The sequence below is a fragment of the Pavona decussata genome, unplaced genomic scaffold (assembly GCF_977016875.1).
Source record: "Pavona decussata unplaced genomic scaffold, jaPavDecu1.1 SCAFFOLD_386, whole genome shotgun sequence".
In the NCBI taxonomy this organism is placed as follows: domain Eukaryota; kingdom Metazoa; phylum Cnidaria; class Anthozoa; order Scleractinia; family Agariciidae; genus Pavona; species Pavona decussata.
Window position 1 is genome coordinate 1302942 of NW_028145758.1, and position 17635 is coordinate 1320576.

At 37.6% G+C, this 17635-nt stretch overlaps 2 protein-coding genes across 3 annotated transcripts; one reads left to right on the forward strand and one right to left on the reverse strand.

The window, feature by feature from the left end:
• Positions 1–170: 170 nt before the first annotated feature.
• LOC146451537 (uncharacterized) lies at positions 171–10998 on the reverse strand. Its single transcript, XM_085099024.1, has 8 exons — positions 10871–10998; positions 10053–10125; positions 8005–9067; positions 7046–7593; positions 6555–6701; positions 3691–3852; positions 3152–3224; positions 171–2675 (listed from the first exon to the last, which is right to left on the reverse strand). The coding sequence occupies exons 2-8, from the start codon at positions 10107–10109 to the stop codon at positions 2320–2322; spliced, it is 2406 nt and encodes an 801-aa protein (XP_084955150.1). The 5' UTR covers positions 10110–10125; positions 10871–10998; the 3' UTR covers positions 171–2319.
• A 156-nt stretch (positions 10999–11154) lies between these two features.
• LOC146451538 (uncharacterized) lies at positions 11155–16775 on the forward strand. 2 transcript variants are annotated; one of them, XM_085099050.1, is made up of 7 exons: positions 11155–11803; positions 13190–13314; positions 13428–13610; positions 14317–14490; positions 14883–14928; positions 15683–15769; positions 16499–16775. In XM_085099050.1, exons 1-7 carry the CDS (start codon positions 11155–11157, stop codon positions 16525–16527), a joined length of 1293 nt encoding a protein of 430 aa, XP_084955176.1. In that variant the 3' UTR covers positions 16528–16775. The 2 variants fall into 2 exon arrangements, with proteins under 2 accessions (XP_084955176.1, XP_084955175.1); XM_085099049.1 differs by having other exon boundaries at positions 15683–16775.
• The last annotated feature ends 860 nt before the right edge of the window (positions 16776–17635 follow it).

Below are 17635 nucleotides of genomic sequence, written 5' to 3' on the forward strand. Positions count from 1 at the left end.
TATATGGGAGTCCCTCCCCCCACTCCCCGTATCTCAGCCATATTTCTATTCTTAGCAAGGTACAAACCATGATGAAATTAAAGTATTAAAGCTTTCAGTGGTTTAAAGGCTGATAATGATGGTGATGATGATGATGATACTCAGCTCAACTTTCCCACTGCACATTGTAGTAGTTGTAAGTAGTAGTAAACTTTATTACCCTGTCAAGTAATCTAGTGCAAAGCACTAAATTGGTAACACAAATAAAATAAAAAAAGATAAAAATCCTGAATACATACAGGGCTACAAAGTTATAAGTCTTAAACTAATCAGAAATAATTTAGTTAAACAACTAAAAATTATATTAGAAAAGTGAGATACATCAATGAATCTAAAACCTTATGGATAAAAATGTCTGTTATTGAGATATCAATAACATTATGAAAGATGCAAAGCAGATCCTTTTACTGAGTTTTATCAGTTTAGTCTGTAATTACTCATTTCTATTGATTGTTAGTGAATACTATCAACTATTGAGTTTAATGATTACCTAACCCAGCTTTTAAAGCAGTTTCCAGATTTTCAGTCATTATAGTGGTTCAATTTGGCTGTTGTGATATTTAATTATGCTTAACCTATTAACCATTAATAATACAGTGTACATACATGTATGGCCAGGAACGTCTCTCACCAAAGTGCTTTTCAGAAAGGTTCCAGACAACCAATGGTAAATATATACATGTTGTTGTAAAATATTAACATCTAAACTAATCAATCTTTCATTGAATCAGCTGTGGCTGAATGTTAGAGCAGGTGACTACAAGCTTTCTCTTTTCATGCTTATGACCATCTCAGACATGTAAACACTATAATTTAATTTCAATTTATGGAAGAGAATTTCTTATCCAGGAACCTAAAAATAGGCAGACCTGAGTAGAAAAAGAAAGCGTTTTATCTGACTAATTTTTGTTGGAGTGCTTATTTTTTCAACTTTGCATTATAGTGAATTAACCATCTTCTATAAGATATTAATACACTTCCACAAAATTAACACACAAATGATTGACAAAAATTCATTTCACCAGAAATGCACCTACAATCATGGACAAAAGTGTTGACACAATATACCAAAACTTATGCTTTCAAACTAACCATGGTATTTTGTATTTGGATGAAAACGCCTTTTTCATCTGTAGTCACCCCCTCCCCCCCCCCCCCCCCAAACAATGTTTCAAAACGCTTCCTGTGTGTTTATTTGTTTCCAACATTGAAAAGGGGGGAAGGGGAAGCTACCTTTCATTAGGGGAGAAGGAGAATTTAAACCTAGGGTTAAAGGTTGGTAATTTTTTTGTCCCTGATTGTAGCCCTGAATTTGGGTACAGACCTTTTTGTCATTTTTATATGACTTCATATTTGACACTGAGAATCCTTGTGATGTTTATCGTACAGTTCATGCCTTTTATTAACATACATATCTGGACATATCTCTGAAATTAACACACAAATGTCAAAATTTCTGTTCAATAAGAATTTTTGTTTAGCAGATTTCACCTTCTAATTGACACATTTTTTGGTTTACTTGTGCAATCGCAAGTCATGGCATCCTTGGCTTTCATTTCACTGGTATTTGGAAGGCTAAATTTTCTTCATTCTACCTTCTCATTTCAAACCAAATTTATTCAAAATTAAATTAACATCAATTGTGTTACTTTAAAATACCCTGTTAATCAATAACAATGTTGATTTCCAATAATAGGGTACTGTATAAAGAACAGTACCATTTACTAGTACTACTAGAGTGCTGAGTATACTCTTCTACTTGTATACAGCTGTAAATGGAAGCCTAACCACTGAATTATTAGATGTAAGTATCTCACTAGTTTCTAATCATTGAGGTATTTCACCTAGATAACTGGAACTGAAAAATTACAACCAAGGAAAACCTGCTACAATCATAGTCAATAATCGCTGTTGAAAGGCTTGGTCATGAATCAAACTTCCTTTTTCAAAGGTGTTGTACATGTAATATTTTGTAACAATTTATTTTCTGTCTTTCTTTCACACTTCCCCCACCCCTAATACTTCATTGTTGTGGGTTCCAAAGACAATAGTGCGTACATGTACTAATGTACTGGTAAACCCAACATTGAAAAAGGGGAGGGGAGGGAGGCAAGGGAAAAAGAACCTTCCAATGAGAATGTATTAATGACAATGGTTGTAGCTTGGCTTTCTACATTTGTAAATTTTTTTTGTTTGTTTGTTTGCATGCTTATATAAAACTTATGTCTGAAAGAAGTCAGTTGAAGAACAGTATTTTCCATTGGTCCACTATTATTATTACTAGTATTTATTCTCTGGGATGAGCTCATAAACATAAGGCTCCAGTATGTCGACAACATCGAATCGTTGAATTTTTCGAATTTGAAGAATATTCACAAACTCTGCTACAGTGAGCTTTGGTGACTTTGCCTGAAGAGCTTGCAGCATTACAGTGCATGGACTTCCATCAGGTGTCAAAAACTCTTCTCTAAAAACTTCAATTTCCTGATGTGTAAATCCAAGCTTTTCTCCCACGTGTCGCCAGTTACCAATTCCTTTGAGTGACTGGTTCAGTTTCATGCATACAGCATGTAGCACCTCCTTTGGAAGTTCATGGAGACAAAGTGATGGCTTATCATCATTGGTAATGAGAGGATCTGAAAGATATAAGGTGTAAGCTGTCAACACCATGTTAGATAAATATTATTGTCAGACAAATATCTGTCAGTTGTCTCATTTAACAAGCCATTCAAGTGTGCAATAGTGGGTGTGTTTGTATGCATGCAAGTATGAGGTTTATGAGGAAATTATATATGCAGACTCTTTTTGAATAAGTGTTTAAACATGAATGTCTAAACATGGAAATTAGAACAAGGCATTTCAATCACTCCGTATTAAATCTTGAGCTTTCTTGAGAAGGGTTTTGGAAACCCCATAAGATAACCTCACCTGGAACTTCTCTAGGCAAGAAAAAGGGGTGCCACTGGAGCATTTGAATATTAAAGCTCTTTTCTAGCACAGGCACTAGTTCTGAATGGGGCTCTGTTGGGTGTGGCTATGGTCTTTATACTGAACTTTTTGTCACGTAGTAACTATTAGTTGTTTTTATTTGCATGTATATGCAAAAACTTACCACACAGATTCCTTCCAGTCACCATCTGATGGTTTTGACCTGAGCAGCTCTCCTGGTACCTCCTAAATGGATCCTGTGGAATATGAAAGAAGTTTGTTTCAGGTAAAGTTTGTATAAGAACTGCTGTGGACTGACTGACTGACTGACTGACATCTACAGACAAAACCAGTTTGTCAAGCCAACACCCTTTGTGTAGTCCAAGTTAGCAAAATTTTATATCACAACAGCTAAACTGGGCTTCAGATACTGGCTATTCAGGTTTCTCATGGTCTCACCTCTTGTTCATAAAATAAAGAACGGTTATCAATGCTGTGGGAAACTTTCTGTTAATCTTACACTAAATGATGCTTGCTTGCATTGCACGTTACTAACAGGTGAAAGGGAGCATACTTATTCAGAGTTCTTTCGAGAATAAAGTGCTGTGTTGTTTACTTGTCATGTCAGTTAGATAAAAATGATAGAGGTCGTTTTCATATTATTTAGAGATAAATAGCATTACCGGCATCAGGGCAGGGTGCAGAAGTGTTAGTAAATCTCACCTCCTTGATTGAAGCAACTGCAGTAATTTTGGTTGTGTTATTATCTGCAGTGAGTTGAAATGTGCAGAGAAAGCCTCTATTTCGACCATTGTCATGCTCAAACAATATCTCTGATCTTGGTATAGTTTGGTAGGATTCCTTCAGACTCTTGTGTGTTATGACCTGTATAGAGACATAAACAACATTAACACCAACTCACAATTTGTTGTTGTTCCCTTGTATTATTTTGCATGAGACTCCCATTGAATCACGTTTTGCATTAACTGAATAAACATTAGTCAATATTTCTGGCACTAAAAGGTCTCCGAAAAGCAGTTTAATGAGACTTATGACTTATATTTTAAAAGTGATAAAAATGTTACTGGTTTTTGGCTCCTAATATTTAGCTACAAATTGAAGTTGTGGTTATGAAGAGCTCACAGGAAAAAGACTGTGATGCCTGATTTGCCCTGGCCAACTAAGAATTATCCAAATTTCACCAAATATAATATAATAATGTTTTCTGGTGTACTCAGACTGGTTGTCATGTCAGAGACATAATTCTGTATTTACTTTGAGATTCCATGAATTTAAGCAAATGACTTTTCCCTAAAACCTATTAACCAACACAAGGAAAGCATGAATGATTCTACTCTTCTCTTAGTTGAGCCATTAACAAAAGGAATCAAATAAGCAACAGGTCTTCTTTTGTTTCAGTTTCTTGAGGTTTAATTTAAGATAACACCATAAACTAATTAATTTCTGGTGTTCTTTGAGGTATAATCCATTATTGCGTTCGACGAAGGAAGAACGCTTCCTAATCTCCTGGGCTACCTGTGATCGTGTAGGTTTCCTGTGCACGTAAGGCGAAAACTGACCCGTGTTTTTTCGTTCGATCGGCCGTTCACCTTTTCAGCGCCATTTTGAACGACGTCACAATTTCGTTGCGCAAAGCATTCTGCCTCGTGCTTAGCTGGAGTTTGTGTAAAGCGGCCATCACTGTGTTCGTCTCACAACTCAAGTCTAGAGGTTTTGTTTCTTTCACTCTTCGACGAACAAGGACAATTTCGTTGCGCAAAGCATTCTGCCTCGTGCTTCGCTGGAGTTTGTGTAAAGCGGCCAGCAGACTGTGTTCGTCTCACAACTCAAGTTTAGAGGTTTCGTTTCTTTGACTCTTGGACGAACAAGGACATATACGGGATCATTTGCGATGAACAATACGGTAGCACACAGTTTTTCTCTCTCTGAATTCATGAGGTTTCTATAATAATTTTTTATGCTTGTACAAGGCTTTCAATATGCTAATTAGATCGGAACATTCAAAATGTTTATCGCTACATAGCGGTGGGATTTTCGCGTAGAGTGAGCTTACATCCAGGGCTTACATCCAAAATGTGTATTGCTTCATAGCAGCGAAATTTTCGCGTAGAGTATCAAAAAATATCTTTCTTGTTGCAAGTAAAGAGTAGTAGCAAGTAAAAGCAAATAGTGTGCCGTCTCAGTAACATTTTTATCTCTCTGAATTCTTGAGGTTTCGAGCAATAGATTTTTATACTTGTGAGATCAAGACTGTCAATATGCTAATTAGATCCCAACCTGAAAAATGTTTATCGCCTCCTAGAGGCGGAAATTTCGCGTAAAGTATAAAAAATACCTTTCTAGTAGCTAATAAATAGTAAGATTTAGTAGCAAATGGAAATATATAGTCGATCGCCTATGGTAGTATTTTTATTTCTGTGTCAGATTTTTATGCTTGTACACGCGCATTTGGTTATCTGAGATCAAGACTTTCCGATTATGCTAATTAGATCTCCACATTCAAAATGTTTATCGCTTCATAACAGTGGGATTTTCGCGTAGCGTATAAGAAATACCTTGAAATCTTGTTGTTAGTAAATAGTAGCAAGCAGAAATAAAAGTATACCGTGTTGTGTTAAAGTACGTTCTTCAATGATTAAAGACGTTACGAAAATATTTTGCAAATGTCATGCAACCTTAATTATAATTTTTCTCTGTCAGATCTGTCACGTACTCGGGTTTGCCCCTAATCTCGTAGCTTCAGGGTGGAAGAGTGAAATAATCTCCCATGTTCCAGATGTTTCTTCACCCTCAAAGTTAAGATTTTTATTTGCCCATTAAGTTTGCTTTATTCATGCTGGGTAACCAGCAGTAAAACTGTGGTTATTGATTTGGAAAGGAAACTTCAAATATTCTGTGAAGATGATGATTATTGCAATAAAGAAAAGTTGCATAAAGAGTAAAACGAACGAAATAAGTCAAATTAAAACGAACAGGAAAGCGCTCACCATACCTAAGTTTTGTCCTATGTAAGGAATCGAACGCACTCCAATAATCTGTGATTACTTCTAGTATAATAAACGTTTACTGAAAATTTGCAAAGACTTAGCTGCAATATTAGAACTCAAAGAAGTAGTGAACTCTGGTACTTTTAAGAAGAGACTTGTAAATATGCTGTTTATATAAAAATAATTGATTTATCTTTATTTCCCTGGTAGTTAATTTCATTAGTTATTACTACTTGCAATTTTAAAACTACTTGTAATTTTAATATATTGTGGCTGAAAAGCCCTGTAAAGGGAGCTTCAATACACGTATGCATGTACGTGTGTATGTATGTAACTCTCAGCACAGTTATGCCATGATTCAAATTTGCTTTTAGTTTTAAAATGTTCAAATCAGTTTGCTGTTGTCTGCTTAATAAAAATTGTTTTAGATTAGAGTAACGAATCTCAGATTTCAAAAGTTTCAATCCAAAGACAAATTTAAGCCACAAGATATGTGCCTAATTTCACCTCAAGATAAAGGATTTTGGTCACCAGTTTTGGGGGAGGGGTGGAAGGGGATAGACTATAAAGTATTCTTACCTGAGGATTTATGTGTCCAACATTCCAACCTTCAACAGGTTCTTTAACAGTAATTTTAATATCAGTCTCGTGTACAGCCTCAACATATAGTGACTGAATGGATCCCAATAGAATCCTATTGCTTGATCTCTCCGTTTCCATGATTTTCTGCAAAATACAATACAAGATGTCTATCTGTTAGGTTCTGCAAAGTTACAAGTATAAGTGCTACTGAAAATAAAAGCCATCAAAATCTTATGTACAAACAAAATGGTTTTGCTAGTCAAAGACCCAGATACAAGCCTACGTGTAGCTACTGTATTTACTGTAAGGATTGTTTGTTGAAAGCTGTTCCTGCTAGATGGTAATCATGCAGAAACGTTTTTCCACCGTTGTGATTAAATGCAAAATTTGCCTCTAATATCTCCACCCTCAAGCTCTACAAATTTGGTTTATTAGTTCACAGATGTAAGACAAGCAATCGGAACTCGTTTCAACGTTAAGTGCCATACCTCCAGTGATGCTTCGCAGTCATCAAACACATACAAGTATGCTGTATAGTTCTCACCAACTTTGCCTTCGCCTCCAAATACCGCACACTGAAAGCGCTTCTTTGTTGGTTTGGGATTGTAAACTGTACCAACGACGACATAACAAAGAAGATGATCTGCATGAAAGCTGACTTCATTATTATGAACCTCATTGATGTCTTCGTCTTTCCACACAATTGCATCATTTTTTAAACTACTTGAACTTTTGACAGTGATTTTCCATCCATGACTATAAAACACCAATGCGCTGTGTGGTATCCTCACTTGGACCGGCTTGGATAGTTTAAACCCACGAGGGTGAAATATTATGACTGGACTAAGTTGCCATTCATGATCTTGGAGTGTGACAACAGCAGCTTTGTCCCAACAAATTTCTAATCTAATCTCTTGGGCGTCTTGAAGAAAACTTTCTCTGTCCCTAAACTGGAGCATGACACCAGATTTTGGAAAAGATAAGGTCTCTTGCCAGTCAGATACTGTTGGTTCTTCCATATTTGCTTGGTGAGCCCCTACAAAGGGAGACAATGGGGATCTTTAGTCACTTTTTTTCAGGAAATTGCAAGGCCAGTTAATTGTCTTTGTTATACATGTGTGTCTTCCTTGATTTTTGTATTAGTGTTTGGTTGATATGCTTCTGGAGGATCACAGCTGATGAGAGGGGGTGGTTCAGTGCAATATCACTACTCTTTTGATGGAATCTTCTTACTGTAAACATGGTAAACCAAAATAAGTAGCAAAGTCAGTCTTAATTGTACATTTTACAAACCACAAGGCATGTAGTTAATTCAAGAGAAAAATTAATACTGATTTGAATAGTAACCGAGAGTTAACTTTGCTACTAAAATAAATAGCAACCCTGCCTCAATTATTTATTTATCATCTCACACTGTAACAACTTAATGTAAATTGTTAAGCCTTACCCTCCTCTTCCGTTGGCAGTAACTCAGCAAGTGACTGATGGGTCTGATGGGTTGAAAGCCTCTTCTGCTTTTGCTGGTATTTCAACTTCCAATACAGCATTGCAAGAACAGAAGTTACAAGTCCTACTGCCACACCAGCAGCAACATAAACAACCAAGGCGCTTTTAGATTCTAGATGGGTTGGTTCTTGATTCCTTTGTTGTTGGCACACACTGATGGCCCTCTTGGTGTAACTGCATTGTAGATTTTCTGGCATGTTCTGTTCAGTACATTTTTTAACACGTACATCTTTATTATCATTACAGCAAGCAGAGCATGGTTTGCATTCATTACTAATGTCATCTTTGTAAAAGCCTTTGTCACATTCACCGCAAACTCTGTCATTGGTCAGATTACAAGGTACCAGTTCTTTTTGCCCAAAAGAACATTTAGAGCAAGCTCTGCAAGGACTTTTTCCCCAATCGTCTGAAAATGTTTCACCTGCCGCACACTTGAAACACTTGATGGTGGTGGTGCTTTCCACTACACTTCCACACTTTGGAAATGGCGAAGTTCCAGGGGGACAGTCTTTACAGTCCTCACAATGTCCACCGTTTTTGTCAGCAACAATATTCTGACCCTTTCGGCATTTAGGTTTACAGTTTTTGTTGTTGACATCACACTGTTGGTAAGGTGGCATGTCCTTGCATTGAGTCTTAACATCACTTTCGGAACCACAGCACCATGAGCATGGCTGGCAGTCGCCTGTCAGTTTCTCATAATAGAACCCACTGCTACATGTGTCATTACACTTTGAGTTTGAGTTCAAACTACAGTTCCTTACTACTGTTTGATGCTCGGAGCAAATTTCACATGGTTGACAGGAGCCAATGTCATTTGTTGCAGAGTATGTTTTCCCAAGCTGGCAGGGTCTACACTCTATTTTCATTTCACCTTGTTTGATTATGTCGCCACACTGTGGAAACAAGCCCTGCCCAGGTAGACAGCGTAGACACTTCATACATGAGAGCTTGCCTGATGCATCTTCAACTGTAAACTCGTTGGGTGCACACGTTGAATAAACCTGCGTAAAAGCGAAGTCAAAAAACAAAAATTACCAAAAAAAATAAGTTAACCTCATCATGGGTTACCCTTTGAGTCAGTTTTCACCTCAGGACTGGACAGATCTAAAAGAATGTCGAGTTTGCCATGTTGTATTATTAATTGTTACTAGTTTTCCACAATTCACTTGGCTGTCTTGGTGTAAAATGCAGTCCATTTATCTAAAAATTTTATTTATCTATTTCTAACTACGTGCAGCTGTCAAGTATCCATCTATGGGATTACACGATTGAGGAACGTTGTCCTCGCTCTCTTCCATTAGAGATGCAGGTTACCCCCCCCCCCCCCCCCCTCACTCTCCTGATTTAGGACATTGGACGTCGCTTCGTCTGAAAGGCAAATGTAATGGTTATGCCTTAAACCCATGGGTACAATAATGTGAATTGTTTTGCAATAGCTTCTAAACAAACACGTTTTTCACAGTGACAACAAAACTTTCCGATTATCCAGATTGTTGACGCTTGTTACTAAGATCTTTTCAAGCCTTAGAAGAGTGCCTGGACTTAAGCATGACTGCTTTTAGCTTGCGTATAAAGGATCCATGTGAAGCAGTTTCTTCGGGGTTTTGTGTGTTTTTTGCTTTTTGACCTCGCGGATATTGGGACGAGAGCCAATTTTCACGCGTTCAAACAGCGAAAATGCACAAAACTCAAAGGAAAGGCTTCTTACACAGGCTAGATTACAAAGCAATCTAGCTTTGTGATTTGGCATTGTCCACTTGCTCTCGCCTCCAAGCAATCTGAGGACTGTTCTTTTTTTTTTTTTTTTTTTTTTTTTTTTTTGCTTTCTCCCATATAACCGTTATACAAGGTTAGGTCTGTTAAGTTAGGTCTGTTGTTAAATTTTCCCATTAAGAAAAGGTTCTTCTCTCTAGTGCCCGAAAATTCTCTTTTGACCATACACCGATCAAGTAATCAATGTTTAGTGGCTACTGTGCATATACTTACAGCAAAAATCAGATGAAAATCCAACATGCATAGGAGATATATTTCCAACACACTCATCCTCTCCTGTTTCAGTCTGCAATGCAATTAACCAAATTAAAGTCATACGTGACGCTTAACTCTTCCAGTTTCAGTCGGGAAAATCCCTGACGTTTCGAAAGTGAAAGCGCTTAGTAAGCACATTTTTTGATAATTACAGACCGGATGTTGCAGCTACCCCCCACAGTGTTCTTCTAAATGCTTCTTCGCAACAAAACATGATGACTATTTCAAATGTAAATCTTGCATGTTTTAACCACGTAAGGTATCGTCAAGTGACTGAAAAGTGCACACCTTTATACGTAACTGTATTCTTAAAATTTCGTAAAAGGACTAAAATTAGAGGAAACCTTTCCACTCATAAGCATTTGTCTGCTTGCGTTTTGTGACTCAGCCTGGTATTTCAGCGCGCAATAGTGTACAGCAACACGTTTTTAGGAGCAACTGCAGAGTACCCCGCCAATCTAAAGTTCTTCACTCAAAAACATTTCGCTACGCGACCACCCCTCCCCTCCTATTTAATCCCGATTTCGCGAGGTATATTTTGAAGTGGCTACGCGGTGAGAAAGAAGAAGAAAAAGAAGCTTCACTGGTCTATTAAAACTATAAAGAATCGTTGTATTTGTGAAAGAACGTTCATTTTGTGGTCACACTGAAGAACAAGGCATAGTCATACTTGTATTGACCACAGTCAAGTCGGAGGGGACGGGTGGTCTTTCTCACTGCGTTGCCGCGTAGACTCTGGCGGGGTGTTCTGCAGTTAAGCCCATTTTGGTACTTACCTTTTCCAAAATCGCCGTATTCAACGACGTTATTTCAGGATCAGCGATCCAAATGAAACTGCAGACAGCGCTGAACGCGAAAACTCTAAATCTTTGAGGCACGGGGTATTCCCCCAGCGTAATCTCTGATATAAACCAATCACATGCCAGAGTCAGCACCAGCTCTGCTCTGAGTGGCCAACAGAAATGGAACTGCAGATCGCTGGTGGGGGATTCCCTGACGTAACCACTGATACAAACCAATCACATGCCAGAGTGAGCGCCAGCTCTCTCCTGAGTGGCTAATGGAAATCGAGCACTGCATTCTGAATTTAGATTCTTTTAAATTGCACCATCACAACAGACGCTCTTCGCAATATGGCGGTCATTTAGTGAAGGTTTGTAGGGGCTTTCTAAGTCTGCCGTATCTTTGTGATATGGAAAACAATCTAAGCGACTATGGGTTTCACAACAAGGAAAGCGATCTTGAAATCGATGAGGAACAAGGAGCCACGGCAATAACTGAACCATCCACAAGAGTTTTGGTCTCTTCATCTCCAACCCTTACCACGTCGGGTAACTCCATTTGTGTTTACAACAATTCACACCACGCGAAGGTTCGGCGAAGCACAGATGACAGGGAGCAAGATTTATTTCTTGAGAAGGATCGTTGTGAACATCCACAAGTAAACTGTGCCGATTGGTATTCGGATGGTGAGGCCGAGCAGCCTTCGAGTCTTGGAAGCTGCGAGGTATTGTCAAGTTCTCCTGGAACATACCCTGGTGAACTTGAGCAGTCGTTTGTTGAAGCCTTTGGACACTTGTCTTTGCAATGTCCTGTTACTCCCCTGCAAGCATGTGAAAGGGTTTTAAACTCAGGGGATTCCCTATACAACGGAGTGGTCGATGGAAAGAATTCAAGTAAAGGCAGTGAAAATGTTGGAAAGTTTCTAGGTACGTAACGCAAGTTTCTATCAAATTTATCATCACCATGTGAGACCTCAGGCAACAAAAAGACGTCAATACTCAAGTGTAACAATATGGAAGTGTTTGTTTAAAAGTGAAGATTTTGTTTTTAAACATAGACCAGTGTAGCCGTCAATGGCGATACTTACTGTTGTAGCTTACTGTGTGCTGTGTGAAGAAAGTTTTGGTGCGTTTTTAAGTTCATCCAAAATACCTTATGTAGAATTGAAAATTATTTTCGCCTATGTTATTATATTTGATCACTGTTTTTGCCTAGTGGCATATTTTAAGGACATCGTGTATAGTATGAGTGAATTGCGCTGGCTTTCAGTCTTATATACTGAAAGCGTTGTGTTTCTTCAGTATTGTTGTTCAGTATTGAAGTGTTCCTTCAGTATTGTTAGCAGCTTAGTGAAGGTCAATTTGTTTATACTGAAAGCGTTGTGTTTATTTGAAGTATTTCTTCAGTATTGTTAACAGCTAAGCGAAGGTCAATTTGTCAGTTTTCAGGAAGGAAAAGGAAAAGTTCTGAGGTTGACTCGAACTCAAGTTTCACCAATTTTCATCCGTTACGATTACGGTCTTTTTTATAAGAATAGGGTTTGGAGTATTGTTATGCTGATACGCAATCCATTTACATCGTTCTCCGTAGCATTTACTTATGTTCTGTGCTATATGGTTGAGTCATCAATAGACATGATTGCTTTAATCCTCTACACGCTGATTCAATTAATGTGATGGCCTACTAAACCGCATTTGTCATGCTATCGTTATTCCTTAGGGATAATCTAAGGGCCTCCACAGAAGAGACAAATTGTTATCGATAACTTTTTACTTGTCGATAACAAATAGTTATCGATGACAAAACATCTCGTGTGTGAAGCAAGTTATCGACTAGAACTGGTGAAAAATAAAGTCGACAACAAAGTAGATTTCCTTTTGAAGAGGAGAACTAATTACGCGGCAGTTTTGTTATCGACAAGTTACTTTCTCCAATCTGTGAGTAAATCATTGAGCACTAGAGTTCATTCTGGCAGCGTTGTTTTTTCCCATGATATACACTTGTGCATTACAAGCAAGTTGCCAGGTTCCTTCAAAACATGTGTACAAGCTTTTTCGACAACTCAGAACTTTTCGCGAGTGGAAACGCATTTCCGATCACTACTAGTTGTCAATTCAATGAAGTTGTCGATTAAAAATAGGCATCGATAAATAATTCGCCTAATCTGTGCAATTGGAAGCCCTAAGTTCAAGTGTGCTGTTTAAAGAACAACGGAAGGTTTGCCAAACACATCGTTAGTGCACCATTGCTGTATATTCATTATACATGTCTTTAATCTGAAGATTTTTTATTTTTTGCTCCCTTCTTAATAGAACATTCACAACCTATCCACGAATCTCGCACCCGATGTGACATCTGCCTCTTTAAAAGAGGAATCATTGCCAGGGATGAACTTGAGCATGCACTTTACATCTTTCCATTTGATGAACTCCTCAAGGTGACTTTTACCACTATATATACGGTAGATAACTGGTATACGTTTGAGGAAACCATCATTTTACTTTTCTTTCTTTCCTTTTTGTTGACATCATGTTAAATTTTGTATTGCAGGTATTCCCGAGAATAAAAAAGAATGAAGCTCTTGCGCACCATGGCACAGAGTTCCCACTTGGTGAAGAACACCAGACCATGAACAAATGCTCACTCCATCGACGTTTCGTAGTTGCAAACTATTTACATGTCAGTTTTGAAGTGGTTGATGGTCAGTTTTTCTCAATCGTCAGTCCAACTGAGGTACGTGTATGGAATAATCTAGTTAAATACTACAGTGCATTTTCAAATTATGTTCCTCCCTTTATTGAATTTTTCAGACAACTGCTTACATCCAAATGTATGTCGGTTATGCATGGGAAGGTGGCTCACATTTAAACAATAGTGAAGTAGTAAATGAGTGAATCATAATTAAATAGTTATTATCATTACTTGAAATCGCTTAAAACTTTTTGGTTTGGTACGGCTTTGGGTGTTTCAATCCAAAGTGAATTTTGTTGTAGATTACCTTTTAGGGTATTTATTATTATCAAACAAAATTCACTACGAATTAAGAAAAGACTGTTTTCGTCGGCTCAGGTCCCTCTTGGTTCCTTTCAAGATTCAGGGAAATCACCCCTGTTACTTTTTCTGGGTGTTCTGTTCCCTAGAGGCTATGCAGCAAACAGTTACTCCCTTGGTATCTGAAACCCTACAGAAATTTACTTAACATTGTCTTCTGTTGTTCGTCGTTCATCTGCATTCACGTTTTTCTTTGATTGTCAAACATGTTTCTGTGAGCAAACCCTGGAAACAGGATAGTTTCAGATAATAATTGCGTGTAACCAGTCTCATTTTGGAGGCATTGGACGTATCATTGATTCCTAATTGGCAATAAAATGACAAGTAGCCAGATGAATGGACCATTTTATGTTAATGTCTTTAAACTATGACCATTTTCCTTTTACAGACAAGAGTGCTGTTGTCTGAAATCTCCTCTAAGAGTGAGGAACGCATTGCACCAGGATTTTCCTTGAAGATTTTAGTAAAATGCACAGGGGGGACTGATAAACTTTATGAAGACCAGATACGAGTGATGCTCCAATCTGGAAATGCAACTCTGCATTTAATGTTTCCTATTGCTGTAAGTCTGAAATATGTTCTTAAATCTATATTACATATATAAGGCCTCCAACTGCCACAGAAGCAAGGAAGAACTGTAGTTAGTACTTAGAATTATTTGAAGTGACTTTTACTTTCTTTTAAGCAATTTTGTAAGCTGGTACATAACGATAGTAAGTTTCTTTTCGTTTCTCAATACCCAAGAAAAACCCTGTAGCAATAAATAAATGATATATATTGCTCAACAAAGCTCTAGTTTTCAAATTGGCAAAAAGACCTTTCTTGTAACTTTATTTCTACACCTAAATTTTCCTAGTGATGTAGCCTGCTGATAGTCTATGCTGAGTAGTTGACATGTTGTTACATGTATTGGTCGACTGGCTCATTAACAGTACTTTTTCAATTTGTTGTTAGTACTATGAAGCAAGTGTTTCTCCTTGGCTGTATGATTCAGTCTCAGGTATTTTCTAGTGATGATTTTGTGCACATTTTCATCTTCAGTTAAATTTCCTTTTTGTTCACCAGTTGTGAGAGAAATAGCAAGTTTATTTTTACTTCTGATCTCGACTGGTCAAAAACCCTAAAATACGAGAGTTGGGTGGTGTTGAGAGGCCCTAATTTTCTTTACTTCTCTAAAACAAATGGAGGGTTCAAGTTAACTTTACTAGTGGACCTTTTTTCCTCTTTAAATGCACAAGAATGGCACACTTTCGTTACAAACATTTGTGTGTGTCGAATTTGAAACTTTAAGCACCTTTACTGATCCTCATTAAAAATAACATTTTCCTCGGCTAGCTCCTTTTAATCACACAACAGTAGAGCTGCTGGACATTGAATAATGCTTAGAAAACGTTAACTGTGGCCAACAAAATCCCAATTGGGTTGGACATAATTTATGTCCTAAAACCGGTCAGTTTTAAATACCAGTAACTATTGTTTTGTCAATGCATTGCCCATGATTGGATGTCAGTTGCCAACTAACTTGTGTCAACCCCTGATTTCTTTAATCTAGTGCCATAAAATAGTACTATGGATATTATGTTTGGTTTGATATTGCATTGTAGTACTTTTATTTCAACAAAGTATTAACAAAAAAGACAGTTTTTCTTTCCTGTTGTTTCTATCAATCATGATGGAACAACAAAAGAAAACGGACGTTCTTGCAGACCTAAATGCAGATGCCTGCAAAGGATTATTCCCTTTTTTTTTTGCAGTTATACCGATGCCCGAGGAGGACAGAGCAGCATTACGTTCATGTCATGTTGCACTTCTCGACAACATTGGTGATGTGCTTTCTCTTTGTGAGTACCTTTATCAGCACAAAATCATTGACAGTAATGACATGGATGAGATCCGGAACATTACCAAGAAGAGGGAGCGCAATGCTTTTGTCCTGCACACACTTAAGACAAGAGGGAATATCCTGGATTTTGTCATTAAAATTATGCAAGGACAGCGAGAAAATCAAGGAGCAGCTGCTATTTTGCAGAAAATGCGATATCAAGCAGCACAGCAACCCTTGTAAAGAAAACTTGAATTTGATGTATCTCATTCGTGTGAATGAAAACCAGGGGTGTCCAACTTATATTCTTCCAGGTCACTCTAATGTTGAGTTTTATAAAAGTGATTGCGCGCAGTACTTTTAACAATTTTCTAAATTTGCTAGGTCAGTTGGTAAGGCAAATGCTTGCCTTTGGAAAGAGTTAAACTGTTTCCAAGTAATAAACTTTGAAATAAAATTTTAACATAATTTTAAAAATTTAACGTATAACAAGGCAGGCAAAGAGTGCCTGTCATATTGTAAGTCATTAATATATAATTACTGGCTGTAACACTTGTGAAACATTCCATTTTTGTCTGGTAGCATGGATAACTTCGTAGTAGCTCACCTCACTCATTTATCAGTGCAAGTTGAAATGCAAGCTATTTAGTCTTGGTCTATCTCACATTAATAATTTTGTTGTATTGTATATAGTGATGATGGTCTTTGTTAAATGTTTTGAACACTGTTGCTTTAATTTTCACTGCAGCTCTCAAAATGGAGAGACCAATTACGTAGCAGTTCTCAGCAAAGTGGTTGCTAGGACTTTGACTGGCCCTGCTCTCGTGGTAGGATATTCCAGTTCTTTAAGATCATGAAATGACAACCGATTTGGGGAAATAATTCATGAAGGATTAACAACGTGACGAAAGCTTTAAGGTAGAAAAGAAATCAGCCAGCCAGTCGCATGAGAAATGTGCAAATTGTACAAGAATTACAAGAGTTACCTTCCCAGAGAAATAAAGGTAATAATGATGTGGAAATAAGTGACACATATAAAACTAGTTCAATAGTTTGTAAAATGTATCGTTATATCTCTCACTAAGTACGCGCAGTGTGATTGGTCAATTTGGGGGACCGTATTTCACTCCACAGCCCGTTAAATTTGTTATAACATAGAAGGCGAAATTACTGAATGCTTATTGGTCGAAACAGAGGGCATTTTTTCTTAATTTCGCTTTCACCGAGGGCAAAATTACTCTCTCCTGATAGGTCGTGTGGCGAAAATACTTGCTCCTGATTGGCTGAGCGCGCCATTTCTACGTTTAGTTGGTTTCTTCCTTTTGTGCAACGACAACAACGACTTCTTTGAGGTTTGTTGGAGTTTGCCTTTTTAAGAAGGATTGTTTGTGCTAAAAGTACTAGGAAATCAAGTGCTACTGCTACAAAAGAAATTTTAAAGGTGAACTTTGGTTTCTTACAAGAAGTAGCAAAAGATTATTTGTGTCTAAAGCTAAAAGCTTGATCGCATTTGTTTGGTTGATTATTCATGGCCGTGACCAAGTACTTTCACCTCGCTAGGGCTTCTTCCTACGAACGATAACCGAACGATTATAACAGTGCCCTTTTGATGGAAGGAAAAAACAGGTCAAACTCAGTGTAAGAATTACTCTGCAAGTTACTTCTCTGGACCCACGGTTTGGTATTTTTATCGATCTGTGTTTGTGTGAAATTTGCGAGACTTTGAAAATACGCGTGAAAATTAACCCTTAATTCTACTTGTCCTCATGCGATTACATATTCAAAGCTCTTCCTTAACCTCAGAAAATATCTCACTAACCTCGTTTTTCGGTCCGTCTGTAAGCTACGGATCCTTATTTTTGCCCGTTGATACACAAATCAATGG